This window comes from Schistocerca nitens, chromosome 1 (genome assembly GCF_023898315.1).
Source record: "Schistocerca nitens isolate TAMUIC-IGC-003100 chromosome 1, iqSchNite1.1, whole genome shotgun sequence".
NCBI classification, from domain to species: domain Eukaryota; kingdom Metazoa; phylum Arthropoda; class Insecta; order Orthoptera; family Acrididae; genus Schistocerca; species Schistocerca nitens.
Genome location: NC_064614.1, coordinates 481307289 through 481329084, shown reverse-complemented (window position 1 = coordinate 481329084; position 21796 = coordinate 481307289). Strand labels below are relative to the sequence as shown.

At 42.2% G+C, this 21796-nt stretch overlaps 2 protein-coding genes across 6 annotated transcripts in view; both read left to right on the top strand.

The window, feature by feature from the left end:
• The window catches only part of LOC126252200 (mitochondrial protein C2orf69 homolog), a 227850-nt gene that overhangs the window by 69935 nt on the left and 136119 nt on the right, over positions 1 to 21796 (top strand). The gene's annotated exons all lie outside the window — the stretch shown is intronic.
• On the top strand, positions 9548 to 11028 carry LOC126255503 (potassium channel subfamily K member 10). Its single transcript, XM_049955405.1, has one exon. The coding sequence runs from the start codon at positions 9548 to 9550 to the stop codon at positions 10754 to 10756; it is 1209 nt and encodes a 402-aa protein (XP_049811362.1). The 3' UTR covers positions 10757 to 11028.

Below are 21796 nucleotides of genomic sequence, written 5' to 3'. Positions count from 1 at the left end.
ACGAGCAGAAACTAGCAAAATACACAAAGCAATCACTCATATAAATACATCGGCTACACCACTACAATTTCATAACCACCTCTACAACCCTTTAGACCACATAACATCAACAGATACGAAGAAAGTAAATTGGAAAAAGAAAACACTTCATGGCAAGCACCCGTATCATCTAACACAGCCACACATCGATCAAGACGCATCCAACACATGGCTAAGAAAAGGCAATATATACAGTGAGACAGAAGGATTCATGATTGCAGTACAGGATCAAACAATAAACACCAGGTATTACAGCAAGCATATTATTAAAGATCCCAATACCACAACAGATAAATGCAGACTTTGTAAACAACAAATAGAAACAGTAGATCACATCACAAGCGGATGTACAATACTAGCAAATACAGAATACCCCAGAAGACATGACAATGTCGCAAAAATAATACATCAACAGCTTGCCTTACAACATAAACTTTTAAAACAACAAGTTCCTACATACAAGTATGCACCACAAAATGTACTGGAGAATGATGAATACAAATTATACTGGAACAGAACCATTATAACAGATAAAACAACGCCACATAACAAACCTGACATCATACTCACCAATAAAAAGAAGAAATTAACACAACTAATCGAAATATCCATACCCAATACAACAAATATACAAAAGAAAACAGGAGAAAAAATTGAAAAATACATCCAACTGGCTGAGGAAGTCAAGGACATGTGGCATCAGGATAAAGTTGACATCATACCAATTATAGTATCAACTACAGGAGTCATACCACACAATATCCACCAGTACATCAATGCAATACAGCTACATCCAAACACATATATACAACTACAGAAATCCGTAATTATTGATACATGTTCAATCACCCGAAAGTTCCTAAATGCAATATAACACATACCGTACAGTTAATAGGAAGTGACGCTTGATCAAGGTCCGCGTCACTTTCCATTCTCAACCAGACTTAACGTCTGAGAAAGTAAAGAAATAATAATGATAATAATACTAACCTCTTTTGCAGATTGCAGTTGTCTATAATGGTCTGCCAGGTCATTAATATACAACATGAAAGGCAGTTATCCCAGCGCACTTCTCTGGGACGCACCTGAGTTCTTGTACTTTCTCGATGACTGTCCATCCAAGATAACTTGCTGCGTCCTTTCTACATAGAAATCCTAGATCCAATCACAAAGTTAGTTTTATACCCTATGCGCTCATGTATTCATTAATGCAGATTGATGAGATAATGAGTTAAAACGCTTTTTTCGGAAGTCAAGAAATACATCTCCAGAATGAACTTCCACGTTGCAGCGGTGTGACGTGATTTGAAACTTCTGGCGATTTGAAACTTAATGCCTGACTGTGACTCTAACCCGATACTTTTGCCCTTCGCAGGAAACTACTCTACCCACTACTTGACACACTTTCAAGACGTCATGTGAAGCGTGAGTTAGGTTTCGCATGACCCCTGTTTAACAGCTGGATGTCAACCGTATGTGAGGGTAGTTTAGCGATCGCTTTTGCTACCATTCCTGGAAACGGCTCTAGCCTGTTTGTTTTGCAACTGTGTCGGTGTGCAAAGGGTTCGGACAAAAGTAACTTTCGCATGAAATGCCATTGCCAAGTGAAATAAATCGACGAAACTAACTATAAGAAATATACAGTGAGACGAACAGAAATGAGACTTTTATTGAAAGACAGTAATTACACTGAAGTCACTGCGATTTATGATGGTCCGCTGGACATTACAAAAGGCGGGACATGGTTATGAATAGGCCGTGCGATCACCACGTGCAGCAACGCATCCTCTCAAACGTGTTCCGAAGCTGGCCAAAAAGTTACTAAGGTCTTATGGTAGGGCGTCCATTTCCTCCACTGATGCAGTTAACTGCTGGGTTATGGTTGGTGCGTTTTGACGTGCTGTAATACGTCTCTTCACCGCACCTCTCACGTACTCGATTTGTTTTAAGTCGGGGGAACGGACAGGCCAGTCTGTTCGCCGAACGCGGGACCGAATGCGCCCCTGAAAAGACGCACATGGAGAAGTATACTGTAACAATAACCTTGACTGGTGTGTGTACCGTGTTCAAAGATGTGGAGAACAGTAACCCCATGTAACATTATGCCTCCCTACACTATAAGACGTGGACCAACAAAACGGTAACGTTTGACAATGTTCCTGTGTGCATTACGTTTTCTGCCCTGCGCCATATAAGTTTCGAGCAGTATAACTGTACAGATTGAATATGCAACCATCCGAGAAGAGCACACGATCCCGCTTCTCGCTGGCCCGTTCCTTATGTTCTTGGACCTTCACGAACGACGCCGTCGATGTGCGGTGCTCAACGGAGCACAACGCACTTGTCATCCGCCAGAGACCAACCCCATTCAATTGCTGTACCATCGTGGAGCGTGCGATTGCGTGCCTTGCAGTTCTGTTACATGTGGTTGCAATTGAACCCGTTATTTGACGGCTGTCTCTTCTTGCGGCTGTATTTGACCGTGCTCGACCACCTCGGGGTAGCAGTGCCTGTGGTTCGGAAAGCAATGTTCAGTATCAAACCCCTGGCCTACACTCGTCACATTCATCCTTCTTAAGAGTTTCCCGATGATTCTCCCCTGTGTGAAATCGCCCATATTTTGTCTCCTGGCCATGTTGAAATGAGGACCAGCACTACAGCGCACCGTAACTGCTCGCTGGGTGAAAAGTACTGTTCTTTTTCGTTCCTTTAACTGCCTCGTGTTGCACGGCAAGCACCATGTGGCGCTGTGGCAAGCCAAGCTGGGAAGCCCTTGCCAACATGCTGCCGCACTTTGTCCTGAAGCTTTGCAGGGCGGTCAAGCAAGCAAAATTTTATATTCAGGGTATACTATGGCTAAGAGGATCTCATTCAGATGCAAATTTTGTATAGAATCTGATGGGATTCTATCGGGCCCTGGAGCTTCCACTATTAATGCCTGTATCACTTTGGTTTGCAGTGTTGCAAGAATTAAATTATGGCAGTATTGCCGCATTCTTTTTTATAATGTGACAGTGGAACTCAACATTTGTGCTTTGCTACCCTGAATTTCGGCTCCTCTGTGACTTCCGCTGATAGTCTCCACAATAACAAGACAGGGATACAGTTCAAAGTCTGTTGATTGGAAGACATTCCAACTCCTTACTTCCAGTTTCCACCGAAATAAATGAAATTTATTAATGTCAATTAAACCCTGCGAAGTTCGAGTTGTTCACGAAATACTACTTCCTGCTAGCTCAGGGCTCCGCGTTCTCCGTGAGGCCTCTTTCTACCGAGCGCAAGCGTGTCCACTAAAATCAACAACGTCCGGAAAAAAAAACTGTCGCACTTAGGGAGCTCACTTGCCGCCCCCCCCCACCTGCCCTCCTCCCCCCCCCCTTCACCGCGGCTTGCTTCCAACATTCCCAGAGGCTACAATCCCCTCCGGCCGCTGTGGCCGAGCGGTTCGAGGCCCTTCAGTATGGAACCGACCAACCGCTACGGTCGCAGATTCGAATCCTGTCTCGAGATGGATGTGTGTGATGCCCTTAGGTTAGTTAAGTTTTAGTAGTTCTAAGTTCTAGGGGACTGATGACCTCAGATGTTAAGTTCCCTAGTGCTCCGAGCCATTTGAACCATTTTGAGCTACAGTCCCACGAACTACATACCACTGTGCGAAGCTCTTACAAATTTCAAGCCACTAGCCAATCAACCTCTGTATTAGAATTCAGGCATTTCCATTGGCTATTTAAAGCTTCCCGAAATGGAAATCTACAGCAGAGTGCTTCCTTCTGCCAGGATTTTAACAACTTTATTTCTTACAGGTGCTGTAAAAAAACCTGCCGTCAAGGGACAGTCACAAACTCTAAAACCAGTTTAGAATGCTTTGACCATATCCATTTACCAGGAATATGAAAAACCGATCAGTCATCTCCAGTCTGGCCGGAAACCCCTATTCTAGGATACCGGAAATCGGTCCTAGGTTTCACATACGTGAGCAGGAAGAACATGTGGGGAGGGGTGGATATGTTACACACACACACACACACACACACACACACACACACACACAGATAAACTTATTCCTGGTCGGCATGAGGATCCGCTTAGAGCTGAAAGATTCACATAACATGCAGGAACAATGGCTGGTTTATTGCTTTTTATATAGGCCACATATATTCCTCTCTCAAACTCTTGTACGAAGAAGGAAACTTTTGTACACTACGCATAGCAACATAGAATTGGTTCGTATATCTGATCTTGTGAAGCAAATCAGACAGACAAGACACCTGAAAAAGCTAAACTGACAATAATTCATAATTATCTAGAGTAAGGAAAGAAAAAAACAGCAAACCAACACTGAGTAGGTGACTCCTGCTGTACTATTGCTTCGACTACTGGATCTTTGATAAAAAAAAAAAATAGTAAACTATTTAGGGTAGGTCAGTATACGTAAAATGAAGTAATTTAAAGAGGTAGCAATCTACGAGGGTCACCAAACTCAATAATATACTAAAGAAATTTGTACTGCATATTTAAATTTATATGGAAGCAAACAACCCAAGTAGCAGGGATTTAGAGCTGTGTCAAACCAAAATATAATTATCATGGTTTCAGAAACAATAAAAGAGGAACCATAAATAAAGATAACATAAACTTTTACCTACAGCCTGTATATCACTTTGTCAAACAAAACAGAATCAGTAAGTAAAAACTCAAAATTACGTTCGTCAAAAATATGCGCTATCACTGTAAACACAAAGTAGATGATTGTATCATCTCGGCAAAAGAAAGTATTTGTGTCATTAATGAAGTCACCATGCTCATCATTAGCATAAATCCAGTCATTAGTAGGCTACCAAAGCCACGCATACGATATTTCCGATTCACACGTGTTTGTCTGGAAGATTCAAAAATTTCACTACCCAAAGTATGGAGCGTTCGGTTGTATACATTTAATCTCTGCTGTGGTCAGATATTTATCACTTTCATATCACTACTGCATGTTAGTTGCACAATTAAACATTTCGCGGGACTGCAGTTAACGAAAAAGTTGCGGTGCGTATGGGCTTAGTAGAAGCAACGGTCAACACAGGAAAGTCTGTGCTTGTATCGTCCACACAAAAGACGTTTCTCATACTACCTCGATGATGAATCATTTCTTCGTTTCGGCGCTAAATGGGGTCTCTAGTTTGAAACAATGAAAGTTAATTTATGTTCGTTGTTATTTGACATTCTCAAGTTCTAATACTGGTGATCTGTTACGTGAAAATGTATGGATGAAAATCCCAGGTAAAGATCGCCAAAATTCCACCAGTGACTACTAGTTTCAGCTTATTCCCTTAAACTTTCAGTCTACGATACATACCAATAAAAAAATGGCTCTGAGCACTATGGGACTCAACTGCTGAGGTCATTAGTCCCCTAGAACTAAGAACTAGTTAAACCGAACTAACCTAAGGACATCACAAACATCCATGCCCGAGGCAGGATTCGAACCTGCGACCGTAGCGGTCTTGCGGTTCCAGACTGCAGCGCCTTTAACCCGCACGGCCACTTCGGCCGGCTACCAATAAAAATTATCACTTAATTCAGTATGTATCAGCCATCTGTTGAGTACAATCGCTCTTGTTGACATGTACACACTGAAATATTTTATAGAGCATGACAAAAATGAAGACATATAAAGTATATTTGCAAAGTGTTACGTAAATTATAACATCAGCCATATGTGTTTCCGGAGCTCATATTGCCACTCTCGGATTCAAATGCCAAGGTGAGTGACAGTGGTAACTAACGTATAGGCCATGTATGGATGTAAATATGGCGTATCTCTCGCAACGCTACTTGCAGGGACAAGGAAATAGCTGTATTGCGGCTGTCAGAAAATTGGCCACATATGTACCGTTATTGCTAGCTGCCAGATGGCACTAAGAAGCAACGAAGTTCTACAAAGTCGTGCCCCTATAATAATATAAAAAATTGTAACGTAACGAACTTTCTAATAATTTTACGTATTATAAAGTGGAAGGAATTATGTACAGTCCTAATGATAAAAAAATCATAAACCCATAATATTGAATAATAAAGCGAGTAATGCTGTAACCCGAAGTTTAGGTGCTAGTTACAATCAGCAATGTCATTGGCTTTAATTACAAACCAGCAAACAGATGGAGAAAACCCAAGTGGTACTGTTGAGCTATTGATATTACATTAAGGACTGTTACAAGAATCGAACTTCATAAATATAATCATAGTACCTTATACCTAGGTATCTGCTATAGATTATATCAAACAATACCACATACGATGCACATCGAAATACAAGTTAACTGATGAACAATAAACAGAAATACTACTCACAATCTATAAATTTTTCCAGTGTGTACATGACAAGAATGATTCAGCAACAGATTATGCAGTGTGTAATGCCTGGTGGCTGATACAGAATTAAGTAATTTTTGTTGGTATTTATCATAGTATGGAAGTTTAAATACAACATATATAATGCTGGTTTTCACCTTTTTTATGCATTTTTTGTATTTTGGTTCGTCAGCGAGCTGAAATTACTGGTCAACGAGGGAATTTTGGCGATCTTGTCATGGGATCTTTACCCACACACATTAATTTATGCTGGTTGTTTCGTAATGCGAAATGCGTAATTTCTTGTGCCCTCATCCAGTGCAGTTATTCCGCTATCAAGGACGGGAAATGTTTTGACAAGTTACCATCAATTTCCTTAGGTGATGGGCAGGGTTAGCATGTGCATTCAACGTTCTCCTTCTCCCAGCCGGTGTGCAAAGCGCACACGATTACAACGAACTTGTTCCCCCCACATGTCACAATTTTTATATATATGATCATGCTTTGGATAATAGATACGCACGTTCGCTAATAAGATATGCTGTGTTCAGTAAAGTAGTACAGATTCAGCCAGCTTGTTGACTTTTCCAAGTTCCCAGTCGAATCAGAAAATTTGAAAATTGTGTACGAAGTGTAGCTGCTATATACTTAACAGTTTACTGAGAATCAGGCTATACCAGTGTTCACAGTTCGTTGCTAGATGGATCGCCAATGTCATAAGTCTTTCGTTGTCACAAGGAGCTAATCATAATAAAGCCTGCTACCGTTTGTGTTGAACCATTTCGTCATTTCTCTGGAATAATATGATAAAATAATTGAAGTCTCGAACGAGGATAACCGGGACAAGCACCATTGGAAATTTTGGAAGTTTGTGGTAAGTTCCTACGGAACCAAACAGCTGAGGTCATCGGTCCCAAGGCTTGCACACTAGTTAATCGAACTTAAACTAACTTACACTAAGGACATAACACACACCCATGTCGGAAGGAATACTCGAACCTTCGACGGAAGGAGCCGCGCGTGCCGTGGCATGGCGCCTCAGATTACGCGGCGAAAAGCGCTGGTACTGAGCCTTATAAAAGAAGTCCAAAATTATATTTTTGTAGCTATCAGTTAAATGGTAAGGTATTCATGCAACAAATAGGGGCTATAAAGGAAGAAACGCATGCAACAAGGGCGTGAAAATATGTGGTTTGTCACTAACCACCTTAAGCTCTTGTTTAAGCAGGTTGAAATATTTCCCTAATTTTTCATTCAAGGCGTCATGGAAGATCAGGTTTGGATGTAGTGATATCTTTCTTGACTCAGAAGAGAATGTGAACTCTCTGAATTTAATGTATGAGGCTCTCTTCACGGCACGTCTTTTTTACAACCTCTCCCATTGGAACTTGTAGATCAGCGCTCTTAAGCTGATTATACAAGCTCTTGGCGGTTGGTGGAACTGTTGTTTGAATCTTCCCTATAAATTTTTTTCATTAATTTATCTTGGCAATGTTCCCCACCTGTCGAACAATTTTCATGCATCGGACGTGAAAGTACCATTTTGCGGCTTAATTATGCTTCCTTAACATTCTTTGGACAAATCAGAATTGTAGCTGTGGTTTATTCCAGATCGAGTTTAGCATACACAGTTCGCGAATGTAACCAATTCCAGGAAGTGATCGCCGTTCATGTAGTCCAAGAATATCCGTTCTTCTCATCTATTTCAGCGCTAGGAATTATCTTTATTTATACTTTGACAGCTTTCGCTCGACGCGCTGATCTTCATTTCTTGTGGAATTTCATAAAAATTTCATAAGAATATGATCTCCCAGTAAACATTTCTGCTACGTTAAGCTACAAGAGCGTATACAGGATCTGAACTGGAGTGGAGGTGGTGGTGGGGGGGGGGGGCGCAGACCATCCTGGTACTGGATTGGTGGTCTGACTGTTTGGCGTAACAGGACGCGAAGTGGGCTTCTGAAGAATTTTTTTTTTTCCCGCGAGGGTGGGGTGGGGGGGGGCGTCGCTTGGTACGCCAGTACACTACGGTGATACCTCATGGGATACCTCATCGGACCTCCTTTTGCCTTGCAGTGACTCGACGTGGTATGGACTCGACAAGTCGTCCACAATTGCGAAAGAGTTGCCACTGCAGGATGTTGTGTACGAACTGACCTCTCGATTATGTCCCATAAATGTTCGATGGCTGGTAAAATCATTACTCGAATTACCCAGAATGTTCTTCAAACCAGTGGTGAACAATTGCGGTCCGGTGACATGGCGCATTGCCATCCATAAGAATTCCATCGTTGTTTGGGGACATGAAGCCCACGAATGGCTGCAGATGGTTTCAGAGTAGCCGAACATAACCATTTCCAGTCAATGATTGGTTCAGTTGGTCCAGATGACCCAGTCCATTCCGTGTAAATACAGCCAACATCATCGTGTAGGCACCACCAACTTGCAAAGTGCCTTGTTGCCATCCTGGATCCATGGCTTTGTGGTGTCTGCACCACACTCGAACTCTACCATCGGCTCGTAACATAGATCGTTGTACCCTCCTAACGAATCCGTTCGTCGTACGTCCCTTTCTGATTTCTGCGGCTTTTTCACGCAGTGTTGCTTGTCTGTTAGCACTGACATCTCTACGCAAATGCTGGTCTCGGTTGTTAAGTGAAAGCCATCGCCATCGGTCACTGCGTTTGAGAGGTAACGCCTGAAATTTGGTATTCTCGGCACACTCTTGACACTGTGGTTCTCGGAATATTGAATTTGCTAACGATTTGCGAATTGGAATGTCACATGAGTCTAGCTCTGCCATTCCGCGTTCAAAGCCTGCACGCCATAATGACGTAGGAAACATTTTCATATGAATTGCCTGAGTCCAAATGGCAGCTCCGGCAGTGCACTGTTCTTTCATACTTTGTGTACGCTATACTACCGCTTCTGCATATATTCACATCGCTGTGCCACTACTTTTGTCACCTCACTGTATTAAGGGCATACTTTCTGAGTATGCTACACTGGCCAACACGCCGTCACAAAATATCATGTTCAGTCATACGATCTTAGATTGTTTGGGTGACGTGTTTCGCAAGAACTTCCAGGTCTCGGAGTGTCACTTCTTTGTGTTTGGGACGTGAGCGCGAGGGGGGGGGGGGAGTGGTGGAGGGAGATATAGACGATGCTCGGCTCTCGGAACGGCGTCAAGCCGAGCTTCGCACGTCGTCGCCGCCCTGGCGCCGTGCCACGGAGTGCGAGAATAGAGCCGAAGGCCGGCGCTGTAGAGGTAGAGGCGGAGGCAGCGGCTGCAGTGTTGGCCGCGATGCGGGGCGCGGTCGGAGCGGGCCGAGCCCACGGCGGTTCGGTGCGCAGCCACGGCTCCTCGTCGGACGCCACCGACGTGGACCCCCGCGAGCGCCTCAAGGCCTGCTGCCGCCGCCTCGTCGCCTTCATGTGCACGCAGGTGGGGGTGGGCGCGCTCGTCGTCGGCTACGCGATCGTGGGCGCCGTCGGCTTCATGTGGCTGGAGCGCGGCCACGACAGTCCGCTGCTGGAGCAGGAGCGCACTGTCATCGACATGCGGGCCGCCTGTGCCGACGAGCTTTGGGACCTAGTGGACCGGCACAACACGCTGGACGGCGCCGCCGCGTGGGCGCGCGACGCGGACGTGGTGCTGCGCCGCTTCCAAGACGTGGTGGCGCGCGCCGCGCGTGCCGGCTACACGGGCGCCAGCCTCGACAACACGTGGTCCTTCCCCGCCGCGCTCATGTTCTGCCTGTCCGTCTTCACGATGATCGGCTACGGCAACCTGGTGCCCCGCACCTCGTGGGGCAAGGCCGTCACTGTGCTGTACGCCGTGTTCGGCATCCCGCTGTACGTGCTGTACTTCATGAACATGGGGAAGGTGCTCGCGACGACGTTTCGCTGGCTATACGCGCGCGTGCACGAGTGCAGCCGCGACAGGTCTCCGCGCCTGCGCCGGGGAGGTTCCGTGGGCCCCGCGCCCCCGCCGCGCCGCGTCATAGTCCCGTCCACCGCTTGCCTCTGGGTCATTGCCGCCTACATCCTCGCCGGCACCATCATGTTCGCCGAGTGGGAAGGCTGGAACTACCTCAACAGCACCTACTTCTGCGTCACCAGCTTGTGTAAAATTGGCATAGGTGATTTTGTGCCCGGTGCCAACATCAGTGACTCGCACGGCGGCAGCCAGACCAAACTTGTTATCAACTTCATATACCTCTTGCTGGGAATGGGACTGGTGGCGATGTGCTATAATCTCATGCGGGAGGAAGTGCGTGTGAAGGTGCGAGAGGTGAAACGGGAACTCGGGCAGTGTCTCGAAGATACCCGGACGCGTATGGCGTACTGCACTGAGCCTTCGGAAAATTGACAGCTTAGCCGTGGTTTTGTGCGTGGTACCTTGACTTGCGACGAGAGGTGGCGCTTTAAGATTTGCCACTCACTGTGAAAAATACTCTTAAAGTTTACAAAACTCAGAACTCACCTTATGTGAGAGTAAGTTATTTAACAAAAGGAGTTTTGCTATTACTATATGCAAGGGTACTTGCAAAAATGGACGTTTTCAAATTTTCTGGCATAGGCACCTAGCTTTGTGACACTGGTCACCGTATCCCCAAGCTCGTGGATGCCTTCTAGAAGAGGGGGGGGAAAAAAAAAATCGTCTGGTGCGTTTCGTAACTGGCTTCACTCCGCCGCTTTATCTTTTGAAAACTTCTTACCCAGCAAAAGTTATTTTAAAACCTCAAGTTTGAAAGTAAACGGTAATACAAAATAAAAATTTTAGTTCAATATAATATCCAGAACAGAAAATAATTTAGTGTGCACGTCATTGAAGCTGCGGAACACTTTGTTAAAAGCATCCATTGGCAGGGACCGATGACCGTAGCAGTCTGGTCCCTTTAATCCCACGAACCAAACCAAAACCATCCGTTGTCTCAAAGCCTTCGCTACCTGGCGGATGTAACAACAGTTGCGAACAACACGTCATTTAATGTTCTTGTATACAAGAGAAGGCGTTTCTCTCTCTCTCTCTCTCTCTCTCTCTCTCTCTCTTTCTTTCTTTTTCCCATGGAGCAGCAGTACTCCTTGTAATAGGCCTCCATGGCAGTTTTGATTGTATGGCAAGCTTCAGCTGTCTCACTGCCACATCACTCTATTGAGAAGTGGTTGCAGATTGGCACTTCTCCCGGAAGTTTTCCAGTATAGAAATCTTGACATTCCTAAAGATTGTCAGCACGACTTTCAGTGAATGCCAGTCTTTGAACGTTTTCTTGTTCTGAGATGACTGAGTCTGTTTCACCTCGCAGGTCGCGCTTTGATCAAGAAGAGCATCGTCTCCACACCCATGATGTCCTAAGACATGTCTAGCATACGTGCTACGATCGTCAGTCAGCTACCTTCAAGCTCATTCGTTACCCCTACAGACAAAATCGAAATGGGTGACACGGTGTGCGGATCCGTGACTCGTGTTTAATTCCAAATGCTGTGCATAGTGACGCGTATTTACTAGTCAGTCTGTTTACCTATGTCTGTTCAGAAGGACATTCGTCTGGTCACAAATATTGTATCTTTTTTTTTCCGCCCATTCAAAAACTAGGATCTCGTGACGAAACTCGCCGCTGTTCGTTGGATCTTCTAGTTAGTTTCATGTTCCATGGATCTTTTTGCACGATAAATCTTAAAAGATGTGAGACGAGTGATTTTACATTCACATCACAAATTAATTTGTAAATATGGTTACATGCTGAACATTTATAAGTTGTTTCCTTTTTTAAATTTCTTGTCTCTTCTACTAATCTAATCAGATGAGGGTACCAGACATAACCAATACTTAAGAATCGGAAGAATCGCTAAAACACTTCTTTTGTGGATGAATCATGTTTCCTTAAGATTCTTCCTACAAACCTCAGCCTACCATCTCCTTTTTCTGTAGTTTGATGCTTATGGTAATTTCACTTTGTTGCACTGGTTGGTTATTCCTAGGTATGTTACGGCAGTTACTTACAGATTCCATTGTTTTGTCGTCAATAGAGTAATGGTAAAGCAGTGAATTTATGCGCATAACATTACATTTATTTACGTCCAGGACCAACTGCCAGTCTCTGCATCAATCTTCTACAGGTCTTCTTGCAGTTCGCTAGTCGTATAGCATTGTTGCCTTCTTATGGATAAAAAACATCATCTGTGAACAATCTGACGGAGCTTCTAACGTTTTCCACTAGATTGTTGATGTATATTGTAAACAGTATAGGTTCTATCACACTTACTTGCGGTACACCTAAAATTACGTTTACATCTCCAGATTTTCTTTCACAGAGAGCGCCGTTTCGAGTTCTTTCAGCAAGGAAGGCATGAATCCAGTCACAAATCTGCCCCGATCTCGGTAAGCTCGTACTCTTTTCACTAAACGACAGTGCGAAACTGTATAAAACATCTTTCTGAAGACAAGGAACACGGCATCAAACGGGACGCCAATGTGTACAGCGCTCTGGATGCCATTGCTCACAGTACCATCATTGCGTTCTGTTATTAAGGTATTATACGTAACTGACTGTTCAGCATGCCTTGACTGTCATGTGAAAGACCCAGGTTCGCTTCTCGGTGCTACCACAAATTTTTCCGTAGCAATGGGTTGCACTCAACCTAATGAGTTGTGTTGAGGACCTGCTTGAATGGGAAATGGTGCCTTCGAGGGCTTGATTGTAGAGCTAGGTTTGCTTTTTTCACTCCATATTACTGTGGAGGTTCGAAAGAGATGTGACAAAGGGAGAGTTATTTAGATCTAATAAATATTGGTTGTTTGAGTTGTAATGAGTTCTCTTTATCTACTTATTTTACATGCAGAATGTGTTGTGCTTTTACTAGACTATATTTCGAATGAACACAGGCGAGAGAACATGAAAAGTAAGCTTATGATGAATGAAGTCGGAACAAACTGAAAAAACTGTGTTTATTTCTTCATCAAATTCCTGACAATGTTTGATATGTAGCTTTTCATTTCCTCTTTGCTGATGACAGAATTTATTTTCTTGGTTAAAATCATGATCTGTGTATTTATTAAACTGATAGTATAAGCTGTTAAATGTTTATATTTTGTTTAATGTTACATAGCAATTGAAAAATGAATTCTGGGTAACCATTATAGTGGCTTGACAAAACTCTCTTGTCTTTACTCTGATTACCATTTGACATTCGTAGCTTACTTAAAGTAAGTTTTTCTATTATTAGCAAATGTAAAGGAAAATCAAGTTGTGCCTGAAATACAATTGACACATTACTGATATACAGATCAGTCTCTGTAGACCATTTTCTAATGCTTTTATTGGTCTTTTTTAAAGATGATCTAAAAAACTGAAAGCTATGTTTGTGGCATGTGAGTTCAAAATATTAAAAAGAAATCGATAATTTTTTCTTCAATTTTGTTCGCTGTTTCCTTTCCTTTTATTCCTATTTCGAATTTTTTCCTCACAAACTAGTTTGAAATAGCCAAATACAAGGTGTACATAGTACACGATAAATGTTTAATGTGGTTGATTAAATTTCATCAATTTTGTCATCCATTGTTTACCTTCAAATACAAACGCCATTCTTCTTGTCTGAATTCGTCTATGCCAAATTGCAGAGAAGTGGGTACGAACATTCCTGTTTTGCAAGGGGGTACTCAGAAAAGTGAGAACAAAAAGGTAATGTAACTGGCAGGAAGCGGTAATGACTGACAGTACTGTCAGAACAAAATAAGTACATTTTACTTCAAGACATTAAACTAACTGCTGTAACCTTAAACTTCAGTTTTTCAGATACGAATGACTTTCTTGAGAGAGGTAAAATGTAACCAGACAATGAATGAGATGGAAGAGAAAAAGTGAATGCGAATTGTGAAACAATTAATTACAGGGATACTTACAATTCATATGTAACCACGTATATAAACAGTACTGCCAGAAGTAGAATGCATGTTAACAACAAATGATGTTGTTGTCTTTAGTTTGAAGATTGGTTTGATGGGCGCTCCATACTAGTCTACCCTCTGCAAGTCCTTCGTCTCAGATCTGTTCACAACTACTGCAATCTTCATCCACTGGAACCTGCGTGTTGTGTAGTCAAACGTTGCTCTCTTTACAGTTCCGGCCAAATTCCATCCATTACCAAATTAACTACTCCTTAATGTCTCATGACGTTTCCTACAAACTATGCCTACTTTTTGTCAAGTTGTTGCATAAAACTCTTTCCTCCCTAATTCGATGAGTTGTTACCTGTTATTAGTTACATAATATACCCAGTTAATCTTCAGCATTCTTCCGAAACAACAAATTTAAAAAAATTCTGTTCTCTTGTCTGTGCTGTCACCCACCCACCTTTTATATGAGGCTACACTCCAGACAAATACTTCCAGGAAAGACGTTCTAACGCCTAAACTTCTATTCGAATTAACAAAATTCTCATTTTCAGAAGAGCATTGTCTTCCTGTTGCCCGTTTGCGTTTTATATCGTCTCCATGGGTGTCCGCAAAAATTCACGCTATATTTTGGATTTGTTGTCTTATATAACTGTTTCAGCCAGTTTATTAACAGGAAAGGATATTACTGTTATCCATTTCATAATAATTGACCCCTACTTTGAGCTCCTATTCTGATCATATTGCATTACGAACATTGATGTGTTACACCTTGCCGGAATAGAGGAAATGTCTACTTTTATTTAGTGTATGAGTATTACATTTTAGTTGAAATACGGCGTCATACGCGGTAGTATATAAGAGAAACCGTGCTTTTTGTAGTTTTTTTCGGCAATGTCAACTTGAAGGACAAATAAAAATCAGACCGTAATTAGGAGAAAAATTTCGTGTGCACAGTTTAAAGATACAGCCTTGTTCTAATTATAGGCGGATTTTCGTTATTTTCTGATAACTCGTTTCATTGTTATTATGTCAAACGCAGTTGCGAGGAGCTTAATGTTATAGCTATTGCAACGCAGAAGGCACTGGTGTTAAGCTTGATCTTTTATTGGGTACATCATATGTTTTCACAAAAGAAAACTCCTCGTGTTTGTTAGTTAAGAGTTTGTAAAGCAATTGTGTTAGTAACTGCAATACATGCTAGGCTGTGGTGGACTGTAGTTGTCACATCAGCGCGCCACAAGTTACGCGCCATAAGCGCCTGTTCATCAGCGAAGAATGGCAGCTTCGTAGTCGCATTCCAGAACAGCATTGCGGCGTTCGGTTTTCGTTGAGAACAGAGGAGAAATTGCAAATAAATGCTCGATATGCAAGCAGCTCACAATAAATGAACATTTGTGTATCACATTTCAACAGTAAATGAAAAAGTCGATTAGCACAAATAAATTTTGCTGTAAAGAATGACGACTGAAATACAACCTACCTTAATCGCTTTCGCTGCTGGTTGAGGTCTCGATGCTGCTATTGCAGTCATCTACTTGTATCAGCAACGGTTTGATTGCTATGTCAAGACAGTGGGCTCTTCGTGCATAACTGTTTTCAAGTTTGTGTAAATGACTCACTGAATTCCTCCAGACACTTTGGGAAGTACTTTCCAGAGCGGAACGACACTACTGTATATTATCATGTATTTTAAAATTCTCCGTTTCTACGTTGTTCTTGACGAATGCGAAATAAGTTTAGTGGCGTTCAGTTCACATCGCGCTACAGGCAACCACAAGAGATTGATTTCCGTGTCCACTGATCGCAATATACTTCACAAAATGCATTCCTGCGCCATGAAGTGCTGTCGCACGTGTTCCAATAGGCCAGCTTTAGTAAGTTCCTCGTGTGATATGCCATTAGATGGAAGATCTTCATTATTGCTTTCCATCCATTCTACAATAGAATCCTTCCTCCATTTCGCAGATGAATTTCGTGACACTGGATTTGTCACCATGAGATGTGGAGACTGATCCAAACAATCGCATATCTGTTTGGTAATTTTTCGAGAACACTACTAAACCACTCTTTGTAGTGTCTGGCATTCATTTCATAATGATAATTTTCACCTCCTTCTTGCCCAGTAAAAACACACGCCAGCATTTTGTACGAGTCCATCTTCGTTCCCAATGTGACACATTATAATCCTTTTTCCAGAATCTGACGGTTTTTGAATTCCTCCTTTCTAGCTACTTCGCTCTTGAATACTTCCTCTGTGATAATAGTGTAAATTTTCTGATGCATAAGGCATTTCTGGAGTGATTTGCACCACACCAGATCTCATCAGTGTAATAGTAATAAATAGTCCATCTGGTGTTGCGCAAGTATCTTATTTCCCGCAAGAACTCATATCTCTTTCATGCTGCTTTGTTATTTTCCATCGGCACAGGTTTTTTGTTGAAATTTTTGTTTCTGAAGTCCAATTTTTGAATAGCACGCCAAAGGTTTGCGTCACTTTTATCAGGAAAATCTTCCACTACAGTCTTCAACGTTTCCAACGCGGCTGCCACTGTGGGAAACTGCTTGTCCACGTAGAAGTTGTGGAGTGTCTTCTTATGACCGCTCGGATAAACCCGTCCAATACAAGCTTCTGTCGCCCGCCTGACAGAATTCTTCGTTGGTGATGCAAGACATGAAGTTTCTGTATATTCTTTCGAAATTCGCTTCACTGTACTTTCACTAATACTGAGACATTCAGAAGTTCTCTGTCTGGCTATGATACGGAACTGCTCACGTCCTGTTCCTTTTCGGCCTCAAAGCAAGCACGCGCACTGATCACCATATACTTTCCACAACTCCCTAAATTATGCATGGTTTCACACAAACACACTGCACCTAATTATTTTACGAACACGTCTCACACGAATACACAATAATGGAAGGAAGGACGATTGTTTTCTATGTGACGGGAAGCCGCTATGTAAACACTGCAACAATGTATAATGAACTGAAAATACTGTTCAGAGGTCTGGCAATTTAGTACACGCGAGCACAGGGCGCATAGAAACGCAAAAGCAAATAGAGATGTGATATTAACGCTTTATGTAAATTTACGTGCATAAAAACATAAGAGCTGTGAAAAGCAACAGCAGAGTTTGCGTTTACACTCTTCGTCTCGTTAATGTGTGTCACCATTAGGTAAATGCCAGCAGTTTACGGCCCCCCCCCCCCCCCCCAGTATTAGGGCAAAACGACTGATTAGAAAGCAAAGACAATTCGTCTGGAAGTTGAGTATGGTTATATCTTTAAACTGTACAAAGGAAATTTTTCTCGGAATTGCGGTCTGACTTACAGGCCTAAGACTCCTCAAATTTGATTGATGACCTCAGATGTTAAGTCCCATTGTTCTTAGAGCCATTTGAACCATTTGGACTCAAATTTGGCAGTCGCCAAACAATGATATATCGCCAAAAAATGAAAAAAAAACACGCTTTCTCTTAAATATTACCGTGTATGTCGTCCCCCTTTTCAACTAAAATGTAATATATATACACGAATAAAAGTAGACACTTGCACGATTCCGGCAAGGTATTCTCCGCCATGCACCATGCAGTGGCTTGCGGAGTATGTATGTAGATTTAGGGGGTATTGAGCTGTACAGAGAAGGGCAGCTCAAATGGGCACAAGTTTAACTTGCTGGAGAGTGTTACAGATCGTTGAAAGGACTGATTTGGGAGACTCTTGAAGACAGGCGTAAACTATCCCGAGATACCTTCTTACAAACTCAAGAGACTCTTTCTATGATGACTCTAGGAATATACTAAAAGCATGCTGCATATCGCTTCCACATGGACCGTGAGGACAAGATTAGATTAATTATAGCATGCACAAAGGCATTTAAACAGTCATTCTTTCCGCGCTCTGTACATGAATGGAACGGGAAAAACCCTTAACAACTAGTTCAAAGGGACTTAACCTCCGCCGTGCATTTCACAGTGGCTTTCATAGTATGGATGTAGATATGGTGCCCGAAAAATAAAATTTGAAAGGAAGTACGCAAAATTAATTGGACGCAAATGTTTGGTAGTTACCCACGCCATGTTTTAGGTACATTACTGTAGTACCTAAACAGTAAGCAAATATCTTTAGTATATGTTTTCATCCTAACGATCTTAAGTTAAATCTTTACATGATTAAATCCAGCGTCTCCAATGAGTTAACCAATTGAACAGAGATATGGTAAGCCACTATATTTGCATTTGGAAAGACTGCGGTTCAAATCTCTCTGACTATCCAGATTGAGGTTTCCTGTGATTTACGTAAATTGCGTTAAGTCGAGTACCGGTATGTTTCCCTTGAAAGAGCTGGAACGAAAGATTCCCCATCCTTCCCCAATATGAGCTTGTTCTCTGTGTGATGACATTATCCTTGATTAAACTTTAATCTTCCTTCCTACATATCTTCCCAACGAGTTCAGAAATGAAACTTTAAATTTTCACGAACATATATCATTTATATTCCACTGATGTTTACATCGAAAATTAAAAATCGAATGTCAGATTGTGGAAAAACTGTTCGATATCAACAAAATTAACCAGCGAAACATGTCACTGTAATTCTTCTCAAAGCGGAGAGAGTAAACTTAAAAAAAAAAAAAAGGCTCATTCAATTTTGATTTGAGGCCTTTTATAACAGTTTTTTGTTTATGAAATTTCGCACGTGATAACGTTAATTTCGTTGTTTTCGTGTCTTCTTATTCTTTTATGTTGTTCGGCATTACGAAATTCCAGAAACTGAGTGTAAAAGGTCCATTGGAAAATCTTCCTTAACAGCGCCCAGATTGGACTATTGACAACCAAATAAGGTAATCACTGTCTTCTCAGTTTACATGTTATTGTTCATCCAGGGCAACTGCACTGCAAAATTCATAACTCTGAGTACATGTTGCGTTGTGATGCATCGCATACACTTTGAATAAGGTCTCATATACACGAGAGGATATCTTTTTGATCCTCTAGAACAGAAAATTGCATTTTTCTCGTGCGTTTGGGGCCATAGCTGAAATAATAGACGCACACACATACAGTATAGAATGCTGTGTTCTTCAGAGCGTGACGGTATAGTGCAAAATTGAGTACAGTTCCAGCAAGGACAGATGGTAAACTACTGTTGTGGTTGTGAGTAGGGGAAGAAGATGTGGTGATGGATGTCGGGCAGATACACTGCAGCCATGTTTATTTTGGAACTGTAATATGAGGAGACAAGAGTGAAACAATTTGGGACTGTGTTTTGGCAATGTAGACACTGCTGTCAGCAAGGAAAGAATATAATTTACCGGATCAACCTGACAATCAAATGAACTCAGACAGTGTAGTGCTTGACTGTGGCAGTGCTAAATCTGCAGTCTAGAGAATGATCTCTAGATTACAGAAAGAGGCAAGTGCCCTCGTTCTCCTTGTGTGCGGGCACCAGTGCTTAGGGCTATTGATAAAATATCGATGTACCGGTATTTTTTCCAATAAATATCGATATATGTCAGTGATATACTTCCCACGATATGTCGATATTGATTGTAATAGCAATATCGACTGCTGATATTTTTATTTTAAATTTTGTCGTTATTTTCGGTTAAGTATATGAAATTGTTCTTTTAAAATTGTAGTAGAATACAATCCTACCTTACTTTCACTGTATGAAGGGGTCTTACTACTTTTTGAGCACCCGTCATGTCCTGTCTTTCGCTTTGACTGTGTGAAGCATGTTTATGTAGCAGAAAGTAGTAGTCCGGTTACACTGGAAGGAGGGCGGGGGGGGGGGGGGAGAGGTGAATGGTATAACAAGATTTCCGATGTGGAGAAATAGCCTACCAGTTGCGTTAAAAAAAATTAACGCAACTAGTGTACTATTTCTTCACATCAGCATTCTTCAAAAACAGTTGCTGAAAAAAATTACCATGATCTAAATGACAAGACTGATTTTTGCGGTGGGCGGAGACACGTGAGGAGATATGCTGACGTAATCGGCGCTACCAACAGAAACTGCAACGTTAACTTCACCATGCAGTTTTGGCACTAGAGCTGCTAGGTCGCTCGCGTTCCAGAAATGAAAACTAGGGAAATCTGTATGAAGTGTGCCAAATCAGATATATCTGATGAAACCAAACAACAGACCCATCGGACACCTTTTATTGTGCCACTTACATGCCGTTACCATTGTTAGCAAAAGTGGTTATCGGCAATCCACGAACGTGCATAGCTTTCCTTTCAATTCTTGCTTCTTCTGGGTGATATGCAGGCACTAGCTTGTTAATTGTACAGAATATCTAATAATAAATCAATACTTGCATATACAGATCTAAAACCGATAGTATATTTACAGTGTGCAGCCGATATTTTTATAGGCCCGAAGACCAACTTCTATCGTCGATATATCAATACGTATTTCGATATATTATGGGACGAGAATTATATTTTTTAAATATCGATATATCAGATCTCCGATATGTTTAAAAATATCAACAGTCCTAGTGTGGGCAATAGTAATGTCTCCGGGTGGTGCGCATTCTTCCAAGAGGACCGTGTGAATCTTCGTGATTTGTCACGCTCCGGGCAGCCGGTAACAGCTGCAACTCCGCAGGATGTAGGAACCATTGAGGCAGCAATTTTGAGCTACCAGCGTGTGCAGCTGCGAACCTTATCGTAGCACTTCAGGGTTTCGTATGGTGCGGGGTACGATATTGTTCATGACACGTTGAAATTTCTTGAAGTCAGTGCTCGCTGGGCGCGTAAGTACTTGACACAACCAAAAGGGCCAGCGAGATGTCAAGCGTAGATTACTTTAGCGTTACGCTACAGAAGGGCATGACTTTCTGAAAGGAATCGTTACTGCTGATGAGTCGTGGGCATATCACTATACGCCCAAGACCAAGCAGGCCTCTGTGGAGTAGAAACCTGTTGGTTCTCCAGTACGGAAAAAAAATTGACTCAGTCCGCTAGGAAAGTGCTTGTGACAGTGTTCTGGTGGTCTTTCTGAACACGGACCCACTGTAACTGCTGCTGTCCAAATTAAAGCTTTGGTTAAGTTGCATCGTGCCCTTCGTGACAAACGCCACAACATTAGCACCGACGGTGTCAAACTTCTTAATGACAATCGCACGCCCCAATTTTGCTCCTCCTGTTCGTGAGAAAATCGTCAAATTAGGATGAGAGGTGCTCCAGCACTCACCATACAGTCCGGACTTTGAATCTCGGACTTCAATCTGTTTGTTCCCATGAAGAAATTCTTGGCCGGCCAACGCTTTGCGACAGATGCGGAAGTGAAATCAGCAGTCCGCAGATGGTTATACTCCAACCAAATGGACTTTTACAATAGGTACCATGTGTTGAGGACGTTGGTAACCATGTAGAAAAGTAGATAAAGGATGTAAGTTCATTTGTGATTTTTTTGTTATGTTACCCATTAAACTTTTTGTCAATAAAATTATTGTGCGTTACTTTACAATCATCCCTCTTAGCTGCCGGTTTTCCATTACCA